The sequence below is a fragment of the Falco peregrinus genome, chromosome 3 (genome assembly GCF_023634155.1).
Source record: "Falco peregrinus isolate bFalPer1 chromosome 3, bFalPer1.pri, whole genome shotgun sequence".
Lineage (NCBI taxonomy): Eukaryota > Metazoa > Chordata > Aves > Falconiformes > Falconidae > Falco > Falco peregrinus.
In genome coordinates, this window is record NC_073723.1 from 60,965,478 (window position 1) to 60,979,429 (window position 13,952).

A 13,952-nucleotide genomic window follows, 5' to 3' on the forward strand; every position below is an offset into this window, starting at 1 on the left:
TTGTGTGTATGGACTTTCTATACATTGCTTGCTTTTTGCAAAGGGGTAATATTAGTCATATAAGAAACAGCCTTCAAAATGTCAATACAGTGTTTGAAGATGTAGAATAGTTATGAAGGAAACAGAACAAAGATTATAGGATGAACAGTCAAATTCATTAAATATTTATATTCTTTAAATATTGAAAAGGATTGAAAAATAAACAACGTTCATCAAAAAACAGGGTTTTTAGATACTACTGTCTGGAAAAGGGGCTGCAGAAAGATGATTCAGAAATATGTGATTTTATGTTTGTGTTTGATCAAAACAATTTCTAACAAAATAATGGAAGATGTGTCTATGCATATGACATGAGGAAAAAAGTTGAGGAATTGAATTTGGTTAAAGAATTATAAGGTTTAATAGGCTTATTAGTTGTTCTGCTAAAATGAAGATGGCATTATGGGTAGAAGTGGATTGATCTCTTCAAACAATATACAGGATTTATGATGGAATAGTTTGTTGGACTTTTTCAAGAGTTTTAGTAGTTGAAAATTTGGAAGATAAACAACTTGAAAGTTGAGATGATCAATGATTTTGTTTCTACGATGACAGGTAATAATGAGTAAAATTATCACATAAAATGTAATATAAATAAATGTTGCTCAAAAGAAGACTTAAAATTCACCGAAGACAATAATTTTTTATAAGTTAACGTACTTAACTGGTGGATATTAGTTGAAGCACTAAAGGGAAGACTCTCAACTGGTTTATTTAGGCACACCTCATTATGCCATTTCATGGGTGCAAGCAGTGCTGGCATTTATATGCAGTTACCTACTGCATGGTATCTGGAAGTGATGCATCTGAGCAGAAGTTCCAGCTTCTGTAGGTAGGGCTAGTTATGCTTTGAGAGGTTTCTCAAATTACAGCAGCTCCATAATGTTCAAATGTTACCTGAAAACGTGTCTTCCTTTATCTGTGAAATTAGTAAATAGCAGGAAGAATTTCTGAAGTCAAAAACACTTGTGTTTTTTAGCTTTGGGAAATAAAGTCCAAGGCTGGCTGTTACTAAATTCAGGTCTTCTGCTTCCAAGGTGTTGTGTACACATTTATAAAATGTAATTCATAACATATATGTTGACTTTGCCTTGTCTGAAATGGGACCCATAACACTTGAGCCTTGCAATTCATGTGCATATAGACAGCAGTTCCAGTATCCTGGGACAGTCACATACTTAGTCTTGGGCACTCGCAGTAGGCACAGTCAGTGGTATTTTATGGTAAAAGGCAGCTGCCTCTTGTAAGTGATGGCTGTAATGTTGGCTGGCATTTAGGAAATGCTGTTTTGTTAATAAAAGGTAACCCTTTATATCCACCTATTCACAGAGGTTTTGATACTTTTCAGCCTTACAGAGAAATGTTTCTGCACCTGAAGGGTATTTCGGTAATAAGGTAATACATAGAATATTTGTTCTTAAAATCAGACTTCCTAATTTCTTTCATCTAGCACATTTTTTAAAATATTGAGAATAAAAATTAACCAATACTGATGTTTACATAGGTTAAACACCAGTACTTTCTTACTTATATTTATCATTCTATCAGCGAACTTGCAATAGGATTGCAATTATAACCTGTATAGGTCATGTCTGTTGTCATTGTCTGGAAGGAAAACTATAATTTGTCCTCGACTGTGTATGAGACTGGTAAAAAATCAACAAAGTGACTTTATTTGCTCACTAGTCACATTTTCCTCATGCATGAAAAATGATATTGCATTCAATTTCATTGCATTTGACATTCCAAGTATAAAAAGTGTCTTTTAACAGGGTGATGTGACATGGTGAAGACTTGCAGAAGTGACTGAAAAATCACTCTTGTGCCATTTCCATCATTTTTGTAGGACAGTACATTGCTGTTCCAGTTGTCAGATATATATGTTTTTAAACAAATACTTTTTTTAACTTTTTTTTTGTTGTTGTTGTTTTGCAGTTATTGCATTGCTCTATCTTTTGGACATCTTTTTGTGTACAAAATTTCATTTTCCTCGATTCACAGAAAATTTCCATTGATGCTAATGAGAATTACTGGGACATCCAATGCCCATTTACTCTGCAGCATCTCTAGTCTATGTTTTCTTTTTCAAGTGTTCTATCTTCTTATAAATAATATTTTATTGAATCAAACATTTGCTAAATTAGTGCTGAAACATTTTGCAGTAAGGAATTGTAAACAACAGCAACTGTAGCAAATTCACCAGTTTGTTGACTTAAACCGTCTGGGCAAAATGATGAAATATGGATCATTTAGCAAGTTTGTGAATTAAAGAAGCCTGAATTTAATGGATACTGATCAGCATAGCTGCCTTAGATTTTATTCTTAGTTTGATTTCAGTGTGGTCTTTTGACTATTAAATTGCATGTAGTGTGTAAACATAGACCTGAGCACTGAACTCAAGTAAATCACATTTAAACTTTTTGACTGAGGAAACTACTATCATTCATGTGTTTAAACAAGAAAGTACATCTAGGAAAGTTAACCACTTTAAAAGGAATACATTTATAGTAATATGTGTACTTGATATCTCTTCTTATGAAGGAGTACTGAACTGATTATAGTTTTATGTGTTTTCTTGTTAAATCCTTGTTTCCTGGCAGATACCCGTTTCCTAGTATATATACACCAGTGAATAGTTGCAGTTATTTTTTGTATGTATTTGTCGTATGCCCAAATATGTGATAAATGACTGCAGAGAACTGGTCCATTATAAGACAGTATGCCATAGGTTGGGATTTTTTTTCCTCCTTTTTTATGACTGAGTCATCTTTTTTTTTTTTTTTTTTTTTTTTTGTCAAAATTAAGTGTGTGTGTGTGCATTGAGTTTATCCCATGCTTTAGATTTATATAGCCATCTGGCATAGTATTATTCAGCAATCAGTTTAACAGATTACAATAGTAAAAGTTGAAACAAAAAATTTCTATATGACTTAACACTGAAGATAAGTTTACTAGTTTTGAAAAAAAAATTAAGAAAGATGTTAATGCATTCAATTCACTTTTTTTCTTTTTGTTACACTGCATGGCTTTAAGTAAAATGTAATGATTTCTGTCTAATGATTATGCCTTTTCATTTTAATACATATTAGGTTTTTTTCTTGTGGGGGGATCCATAGTTAAAACTAGGTGTAGAAACTGAGTTGAACTTTTATTATAATTCACATGCCTGAAAAAACAGATACTGTCAAACAAAATACTGAATTCCTTCATGAGATGGCAACCTTTCAAAGACAAGGGCTAATAAAGGGTTAAGGCACTCACTGGGGCTTCCATGAAATTTGTTATCCCTGTTTTCTTTATGCTTAACCTTAGTCAAACCCCCAGAATGTCAGTGGCTTACATCTGAACTTTAGATTTGCCCACGTGCTGGTGATTGTGCATACATGAGTCTTCTTGTGTGCACATTTCATGTTCATCTGGCCCACCGAAAGAAGGAGGCCCTAAGCATTTATCTTCAAAAAAGCAGTGCTAGCTATTCTGGTCAGACAAAGCACTTCTTGTATCTCTAGCAAAGGACAGAATTTCAAAGATGAATAATGTTACAGATGTATCTATATTCAGTTTTTCTTCATTAGCTAGCTTGCAATGGCTCCGCATTGAAAGGGCTGATTTTAGGTAGCTGAATGTACAGGCTTTTTGGGATTTCATTCTCACACACACAAGTCATGGCCCGTGCCTGGTGCAAGAAGTCTGTTCTCTTCTGAAACCAGGCTCTTGGAGTCAGATGTTCCTGGATCCATCATCTAGATGCCTGCTTGCTTCAGGAAAGTTTTCCTTAAATGCTGTCTAGAGGATATGTTTAGGCTAGAATAGAAGGTACTGTGTGTATGACACAACAAGCGAGAAGCTATTTATTACATGTTACTTAATCAGCTCTGGGTTTAAGGTCACACTAGTGGCTGAATGTGCTTTTGGTTTTCAACACTGTTAAAAAGTTCTAACAGTGAAGGTGCTGTTCTGTGTGCACTGAAACAAGAAACTTCAGTATCCGAAAGCATTAGTTGTTGAGACCTTTACAAGTTGGAAATCAAATTGTCCCAAAAGACTTAGGTCATGCAGTTTACCTGTCATGGCACTGCTAGGTGTCTTATTTCCTGAGATTCAGGTGATGGTTTAGTCAAATAATTAAAAGGATGCATTTGTGTCCTGCTCTGTGCCTCATAAACAAAGAGCTTACCAGGTACTTTCTAGCAGAAAAACAAAAACTTCACATCTGAATGACAAACTGCTGCCTAATTTAGTTCTCTTTGAAGATTTCCTTTTTTTTACAAAAAGGAAAGTAGGATTTATTCTGTTTACCGTGACATTATTCTGTACTTTTTTCACTTTCAACAAAGGAGTTACAGACAGATTTTCAAAATAGGCTGACTGTATTCCTTTTCTTAAACCACTGATAATTTTTCACATGGTTCAGTTGTGCAGTATATACTACATTAATCAGTATGTATAAGTTAAATAGTTCTTAAAAATATAGTTCTATCAAGGACTATAGGATTCTTGGAAGCACTGAATATAAAATTGGTTGGGTTATCAGGAAGATACTGGTTTTAAATTTTAAATTGCTTAAGAAAAGATGGGCATTTCTCTATGGCATTTTTGGTGGTAAGATTTAAAAAAAATTGGCAATTAAGTTTCAGTGAACTCATGAATGCTTTAAGTGGTTTTTTTTGGTATCTTAGCAAATTATAACTATTTAAAAGGGTTTACATTTTAAATTTAAATAAACAAATTGAACAGCAGGGCATATACTGAGTGATGGAAGGAATATTGGTTTCTTTCCTGCCTATTTTAAGCAAAGATCCATGTGGCTAAATCAAAAATTTGCTTCCTTTTTGTACCCAAATATATTTTTGTGAGTTTTATTTTTAACCTTTTTTTGTGTTCTAAAGATGGAGAAATGTGTTACAAGTAATACAGCAGGACTAACTCTTGTTCTAGCTGTCTGTCTATTCATTCTTCACCCCTCAGCATCCTAGTTAATCACTGAGTAACAGGATCAAAAATTCCAGCACAGGGGGATTTTATACTTTGATCAACCCAAGACCACAAACAACTTAGGAACCCTCAAACTAAAGAAAGTATTCAAAAGACCAAAGGCTGATAACTTTGTCTCCTCTGTATAAGAAAGACAGGAGTCTTCTCCTTACTGTGTCTTCATGGAAGTAAATTTGATTCTTTCTGCATTGGAGGATTCAAAGATGTTTATATTACAGGTTAAAACCAGGGAATTCTGGATGAAAACGGTGTACTGTTGTGACAGGCTGAATCAGGGTGAGCACATCTGAAAAATAAAGAATATTCCTTCCTGTGCTTGTGCCAATACGTTAGGAACAAGGCAGTCACCTCTTGGCTGCTCCATCTAGAATGGGGGGAATGTCCTTTTTCCTCCTCATTATGGCCTTCTTACAATTTAGATTGCTGAAACACAGCAAGAAATAAAATGTTGCAGATGTGTGTACTGTAGATTTGAGTGCAGTGTAATCAGAAACTTGTAGAAATCAGTCTTTGCATGGAAAAGCACATAAATCTTGTTTTCTTGCCTTTTTGCCTTCTGCTAAGTTAAAAATCAAAATTTTTCTGAAGGAGAGTATGGAAAACACATTCAGTGACTTCTACTTACGTTACTAATGAATTTGTCCCAATATGTTACAGTAATGAACAGTCTGTAAATTTAGTACAGAGTCATGCCTTTTAGGAAGTAAAATATTCAGATTCCTTTGTATCATAATTCATTTCCATTTTTATCAACTTTACAAAACAGTTATTTTGTATAGAATGAAAATTAGTGAGAAGTTATGCTTTATAAATAATGTAAAGTAACTGTGAAACTATTATTGAATAGTTAAACTTATTTAGGATAAAGGCGCAGTCTGGACCAAGGTTCTCTAAACATATTCCATTTCAAGAAATGACTTAGGAGGTTACATCTCATTGAAATTCCGAGACATCATCACCTATGAAATTAAAAAAAGAAAAAAAATATTGTTTTCTAATAACAGAAATTTGTGTGCTTATGTTTTTATAAGAGCACTTAGCTATGCGTTTATATCATACACCTATAACTTGTCCATTTCTTGACTTTTATGAAAAATGCAGGGTTTAAATAGCCTCATTATTTTATTGATGTGTTTTCTTTCCAAAGTAGATGTTGTGCTGAATTTTATTTCCTTCAATGATATCATAGTATATGTATTAATAGAATTCTTTCCTTTGGGTTTGTTCAACCCAGAAATACGAATGTCTTGAAAATCATGTTGTATTTTTCTAATATAATGTCCATACAGTCATTCAAATTCTTTAGTTACACATCTGTTCTGTAACATGATTATTTTGAAGGTACACTTCAATGAAACACATTAATTGGCACTGAAAAAATTGACTAGCTGTTCATGTGAGAGTTGTTTGAATGTAACTTTATTTGAACTATACCTTTATGTGTCTTGTTTTTCAAGTTGGGACCATACTGTAAAATTCACAAGCCCCACCCCCCAAGCTTACCAGCTTGCTGGGTATTTTCATTTGTTCCTTCTTTTCTCAGCTTTTGAGGCCAGGAGACAATTGTCACATTCAATCAGTCAAGGATGTAACTGGTGATTAGCTAGAATAAGGCTAAGGAATCAAGACTCCATCTACATCATAATACTGCATCCCTACACCTTAGCACATACAATTCTCGATTTTGTTGGAATTCTTGTGATGGGTTGACCCTGGTTAGACACCAGGTACTCACCAAAGCCACTTTATCGCAGCTCTCCTCAACTCGGCAGGGGAGAATATATGATGAAGGGCTTAGGGGTCAAGAAAAGGACAGGGAGATCACTCACTGATACACTGTCACAGGCAAAACAGACTGAACTTGGGGAAATTAGTTTAATTTATTACCAATCAAAGCAGAGTAGGGTAATGAGAAATAAAACCAAATCTTAAAAAACCCCCACACCTTCCCAGGCTCGACTTCACCCCCGATTTCTGTCCCCCCCCGCCCAGCAGCGCAGGGGGACGGGAGCGGGGGCTGCGGTCAGTCCATCACACGCTGTCTCTGCCGCTCCTGCCTCGCAGGGGGAGGCTCCTCACACTGCCCTGCTCCAGCCTGGGGTCCCTCCCGCGGGAGACAGTCCTCCATCAGCTGCTCCGGTGTCAGCCCTGCCCACGGGCTGCAGTTCTCCACAGCCTGCCCCAGCCTGGGTCCCCGCGGGGTCACAGGCGCTGCCAGGACCCTGCCCCAGCCTGGGCTCCTCTCCCCGCGGGGTCACAGGCGCTGCCAGGACCCTGCCCCAGCCTGGGCTCCTCTCCCCGCGGGGTCACAGGCGCTGCCAGGACCCTGCCCCAGCCTGGGTCCCCGAGGGGTCACAGGCCCTGCCAGGACCCTGCCCCAGCCTGGGTCCCCGCGGGGTCACAGGCCCTGCCAGGACCCTGCCCCAGCCTGGGTCCCCGAGGGGTCACAGGCCCTGCCAGGACCCTGCCCCAGCCTGGGCTTCCCACGGGGTCACAGGCGCTGCCAGGACCCTGCCCCAGCCTGGGCTTCCCACGGGGTCGCAGCCTCCTTTGGGCACCCACCTGCTCCGGCGTGGGGTCCTCCACGGGCTGCAGGTGGGGATCGGCTCCACCATGGACCCCCACGGGCTGCGGGTGGGGATCTGCTCCACCACGGACCCCCACGGGCTGCAGGTGGGGATCTGCTCCACCATGGACCCCCACGGGCTGCGGGTGGGGATCTGCTCCACCACGGACCCCCACGGGCTGCAGGTGGGGATCTGCTCCACCATGGGCCTCCACGGGCTGCAGGTGGGGATCTGCTCCACCATGGACCCCCACGGGCTGCAGGTGGGGATCTGCTCCACCACGGACCCCCACGGGCTGCAGGTGGGGATCTGCTCCACCACGGACCCCCACGGGCTGCGGGTGGGGATCTGCTCCACCACGGACCCCCACGGGCTGCAGGTGGGGATCTGCTCCACCATGGGCCTCCACGGGCTGCAGGTGGGGATCTGCTCCACCATGGACCCCCACGGGCTGCAGGTGGGGATCTGCTCCACCACGGACCCCCACGGGCTGCGGGTGGGGATCTGCTCCACCACGGACCCCCACGGGCTGCGGGTGGGGATCTGCTCCACCACGGACCCCCACGGGCTGAGGGGCACAGCCTGCCCCACCGTGGGCTTCACCACGGGCTGCAGGGGAATCTCTGCTCCAGCGCCTGGAGCCCCCCCTGCCCCTCCTGCACTGACCTGGGGGCTGCGGGGATGTTGCTCTCACATATTCACACTCTCTCTCTGGCTGCAGTCATTGAAGTCTTTTCTTTCCCCCCCTCTTAAATGTGTTACCCCAGAGGCGCTACCACCATTGCTGATGGGCTCGGCCTTGGCCAGCGGTGGGTCTGTCTTGGAGCCGGCTGGCACTGGCTCCATCAGACATGGGGGAAGCTTCTCGCAGCTGCTCACAGAAGCCACCCCTGTAGCCCTTCTGCTACCAAAGCCTTGCCATGCAAACCTATACAGACTCTATGTACAGAAATGCTCAGATAGTTGAGACCCACAATTGATTATCTTCTAACATCTGTAGATGCAGCTCAGTGCTGATAATTTCAGTGTTATTTTTGTATGTCTCTTTCTTTCTCAAATTGTAAAATAAGGTTTCTAATATTTACTAGCTTGGGAAAAGAATCTTGAGATTCTCAAAGGTTATTTGAGGTTAAATACCTACTGAATACAAACGACTGTCATGTTAGTAGAAGCAAAGCAAAATTATTATTTCTTTTAATGGTGCTATAATTCCAGATCACCATATTAGGGAGAAGAAAATAAAATAGAGAGGAAATTGAATTTGTGACATTGTTTTCCAGGTTCTTTCATGTTGGTGAATACATCGGGGAGATTTGCGGGACAGAAAGCTCACCTCCTGCTGCCCCATCTGAAAGAGAATGATACACATTGTATTGATTTCCACTACTACGTTTCAAGCAAGAGTGGATCTAGCCCTGGCACTTTGAATATATATGTGAAAGTTAATGATGGTCCTATTGGTAACCCAGTCTGGAACACATCTATCACTGCTACTTGGAACAGAGCAGAACTGGCAATTAGCACTTTCTGGCCTAATTTTTATCAGGTATGTTTTACTTTTTATGAAATTTTGTTTCTCACAGTAGTCACCTGCTTCATACTTATCATTTTGACTTTAAATAAAAGTATCTTTCAATATGTTTTTTTGATCTTTATCTTAAATACATTTTTGTAGATGGTGCTAAATGTTTGGGTTTACTCTATATGACTGTGTTTATATGTTTATATATATTTATGGAAGTGTATGAAATGTATGCACACACACATGCTTTAAATGTGGATGAAATAATTATATTGAAACAATTTAGAAATCTAACCATTGATTTCAGTCAATTACCTCTGTTTCTCTGTAATGAAGTCACTCATTCTTTCAGTTCATTAGGGATGCTGGAATTGAATGCCGGTAGATTTTATTGCAGTAGAGTCTTCAAGTTTGATTTAGATCAGCAATACTTGTTGCTTTAGAACCAGCAGAATCCTTTCAGTCCTTTAGTTTGAGTCTTCAGTTTGAACGCAATATCCATTTGTTCTGTCCAGTAGTAATCATAAATATAACAGTAGCAATTGTAGGAACGGGCTTCTGATGACATCCTAAAGATTTAGGGAGAATTTCACTTGACAGTTTCTTAGGGTGCTACTTTTCTGTAGGAAAGTTTACAGATGAAATGATACAGTTCTTTACTATTGTATAGTAGTTCAACAGTTTTTCTCCTTGTTCCCATGAAAATACAGGCTATGTTCTCCACAGGCAAGTAATTTGCTGTAGTAAGAGCAGACCAGTAGATCAAAGATGTTATTTGGACTCCTCTCATCTTCACTTGCAGTTTGGAAAGTTTGGTTTGGATGTTATTTGGTCCCCAATGCTGAACATTGTCACCACATTATGGTTTGAAGCTTTCTGAAGACAATGCATGCCAAAGATGGGAGTTCTTTGACTGCAGACCTTCCTAGGAAGTTAAATGCTGTCATTCAACAGTGTTGTTGCAGGGAGTGACAACATCTTAATTCCTATCTCAGTGCCCTAACTACCAGTGTCACATGTAGCAGAGCCTTATTTCTGTTCCTGCATGTGCTGTTTAAGGTGACCTGGTGTTTGCTGCCCCATCATATTTTCATTATGAGTTTGACAATGTTCACTGCAAGGTACTGTGGGGTTTAAAGTGGACTTTTTTCTGTGGCTGCAGCAGCTGAACTGTGAGAATGTCTCAAGTGAACTGAAGCTGCTTCCTTTTGAACCCTTTTTTCTCCATGGAAAAAAACCCAACCAACTAACAAGCTGAAGAACTTCCTGGAGTCTTCCCCTCTGTGATTGTTTCACCCACAATTGACAGAAAGTCCTGGTCCAAAAGATGAGTGTGGAGCACCAGGACCATCTTATCATTGGAATGTAGGATACCTGCCAATGCAGACCCAAAAGAGTAAACTCATTCATTTCCTCTTGCCTCTGATAGTGCGTTCCTAGGTTGTGTAGGGGGTATTCACATGGTCCACATTTGCATCCTTTGCTCTGCCTGAGGTGTCTAGGAATTGCTACAACTGCATCATTTGGGTTTCCTGGAGAGGATTCAAGGTAAGTTTATGGGCATCTCAGCAAACTTCACTGGGAGGACTCATTATGTGGATCCCCTATAATTGGCCATGGGCTTGATGAGGGAATACTGGCACCTTTTCCGGAAGGGTAGGCATATAAGCAGAGTAGAAGTTCACCTCAGTATGGTTCTTATTGTGGGAGAAGCTGTGTACTACCCTCCTTTCTGGAGCAGAAGGTAGTATCCTGATCACAGAATCCAAGCTTGGTTTAGCCATATCTTTACATCTCTCAGGGTGAAAAGGCAGTGTGTGTTTTGTGGCCTGTTAGAGTTCAAGGAGGAGCCAGGAGTTAGTCTTGATGGTCCTTATGGGTCCCTTTCGATTCAAGATACTCCATGATTCTCTGACCTTACTGAAAGATTGTGGACCCCATGATATTGATTTGATACCATTTTGAGAATGCCCTCCAGTGATGCCAAAGAGTCTGTCTATCTTGACTGAAGTAATGAGGACCAGTCTGTTACTCTCAGTGGATGGTGGGAGAAGAGTAAAGCATCCCATAGACAATTTCATGGCTGACATTGGACATAACTTTGGGCAGTTTGTAACGTGGGATCTACTGGAGGGTATTTGAGCAGGCTGGGTGCTTCAGGAGCACTATGTGGTGTGTGCACATTTTGCAGACACTGGGTGAATGTGTGACTGTGTTGCTCATGCCTAAGTCTGGACTTTAATTTCCCCATCTGGGTTTGGAGTGAATCAGTAGCGGTGCTTCCAATTTCCTGTCTTCTGAAAGGAGTCTGGTTTTTATGCAACAAAACTGCTCTGTGCACCAGCGGTCAGTAAAGACAAGGATTGTGCTTCAAAGCCTCACTCCAGCTCTGAACCAAAATGCTAATGTGAACAGGGGAATTTTAATAGAATAAGCTGTGACTCTGAGTCGTAAATTTGAGCTAATTAAAAAGTTAACAAAAACGCAGGCAAACTGACAATTTAAAATGTTATTGATATTAGCAATAATCTGTGTCAGATCTCTAACAATGTGATGCACCTAACTGATATCTGAGTAATATGGATATTTGGCCATAGCAGCAGAAAGATAACCTTTCTAGTCAGCTTTCTCCTTGAGACCTGCCACCTGGACGGTTCACCCTTGTTTGTAGGTGAACCCTTATATGCTTGGATGGGGTACTGTGGTTTAGTGAATTAACGTGCATCAGCTGATACATAATAGATGCCTGAGTCTGTCTGTAATGGATTCCATGTGCTCTCTTTGCCTCTGGAACTACAGAAATTTTTACATAATCTTTCTTTCACTGAGGCGTATAGTAAGTCATTTTCTTTGCATTTGCTGCACATAGTCTGGAATAATACCTGGTTAAGTATTGCAATTCAGCTGATGTGCCAAAATGTCTTATGCTATAGTAATATCCATGGTGGTCTGAGGAACTAGTGTGCAATAGTGTAACTTCACTGGTTTCCCTGTAGATCAGTTAGTTTATTATGAGGAAGCTCTGTCTCCCTTTTAACAGTTTATAGTCAGTCGTCTCCATCTTGGTTGCCTCCATCCTCTCAGTAATCTGTGATGCTATTTCCTTATTCACGCAGTGATACTTGCAATTTCTCATAGTTTCTGAACTCTTTTCATCCATTTTCATGCTTTTTCTTCTTCACAGCATCTGTTTTGAGGGGAGGCAGGAAGTTAGCAGCAAGCGGCTGTGAGAAAGGCAGGAAGAGGAGAGAGGGTATATGTGGGTCTTGTGAGGATGTGTGTCCAAGTTATGTGAGAGCTCAGATGACTGCATATATGGTGGGAGAAGGCAGAGGACCCATCTGATACATGTCTAGCACCAGGTCTGTTTCCTAAGCTGCTATTAATTTGATTCCAAAACTCCAACCTGCTTTGGCACAAATCCATGCATTTCTCACATAACCTCCAAAATGTAGAAGACTTCCTCCAAGGGAGTTTTTGAGGCTGACCTTATTGAACAAAATCAAGAAAAGTCTGCTAAGAAGATTTTTGAGGAACGATGGGGCCTTTTTTAACTTTTTGTAGATGAAGGTTGGTCGTTTCCTGATGAGTAATCTTCAGGAAAAGATTTGACATTAGTAGGTGAAGGGACAAAGCAATGTAATCGTGTGATTTTCTTTGTTGTGTTTTAAATCACATATCCATGTAGGCATCTGCATGTTTGTGAACGCCTTATAATTCTGTTCCCTTAGTAGGACACCTAAAAGGTGTCTAACTGCAAATGAAACCAAAAAGTACTACAGAACTCTGAAGACAAATCATATATGGTAACATTTCAGAGTTATATTTATACAGTTCACTTGAAAACAGTGGTGTTGGTCTGGTTTGCTGTTGCTTCATGAAAAACATAGGCAAAATAACTCCCACTAATGGTGAATGACTAGAGACTGGATTGTGTAGCGTGGAATGAATTTTAATCCAACTTCTAAAGATTTATTTGTTTAAACCACGTATTAACACATACATGCAAATAATTCAAAAGATTTAATAATTAACAGTATTTTGTTATTGTAGCACCAGTTATCCAAGCTTGTTAATACCTTTCATGTTGAGTTTCATTTTAGAATTGACTTTTTAGAAGTACAGTCTCTGAATGAAGTAATTTATTTCTTTTAGTGTACAATAATTTTATTTTTTTTTAGGTAATTATTTGTGTAGGTTTCACCCCATATGTAAGCTGTACGATGTATATAAATCACCATGATAACCTGCATGTAAAAAACACTAGTTGTAGTTTAATTACTGCTTATTTAAACTTTTTCAAGTATTTTGGTGATTAAGGATATGTTTAATTCCATAATTAATGGTCTTCTACCTGCTACTGCTTAAAATTTGCCATTGACTTCAGCGTATATCAACATTGTAGTCCAGTTACTGATTACAGTATAGTTGCAGTAACATAGGTTCAATCTGCCAAACATCTTCTGAGGGTTAAAGATAATCAGCACAACTTGTTCTTTTCTGCTGTGCCTCCTGGTCTCTGAGCTATTTGTTTTGAGGTAGCTGGGGTATTTCTACAGAGCTAGTCTTAGTTCTGTATTATAAAATCCCTTTAGGAGTGCTCCCTTGAGGAAGCACTGGCTTCCTCTTTTTATCACTGGTCACAGGAGAAATTGTTTGCTTTACTGAGCTATTGTCTACTTGGTGCATCTTAAGCAAGAGCATCAAGGAATTTATCATACCATTAGAGACAGCCTGCAAAGAAAACAAGGCTTTGCATAATTACTAAGACCTTCACCCTCCTCCTTACTTGAATAGAATTAGGATGTACACAGAAAAAGAGGATTAAA

At 39.9% G+C, this 13,952-nt stretch overlaps 1 protein-coding gene across 9 annotated transcripts in view; it reads left to right on the forward strand.

Moving 5' to 3' along the window:
* Positions 1-13,952, forward strand: part of PTPRM (protein tyrosine phosphatase receptor type M) — a 482,101-nt gene that overhangs the window by 142,038 nt on the left and 326,111 nt on the right. For all 9 annotated transcript variants that reach the window (XM_055799826.1, XM_055799827.1, XM_055799831.1 and 6 more), the window contains exon 3: positions 8,882-9,147. In XM_055799826.1, coding sequence (XP_055655801.1) covers positions 8,882-9,147 — 266 coding nt within the window. The remainder of the gene's footprint in view (positions 1-8,881; positions 9,148-13,952) is intronic.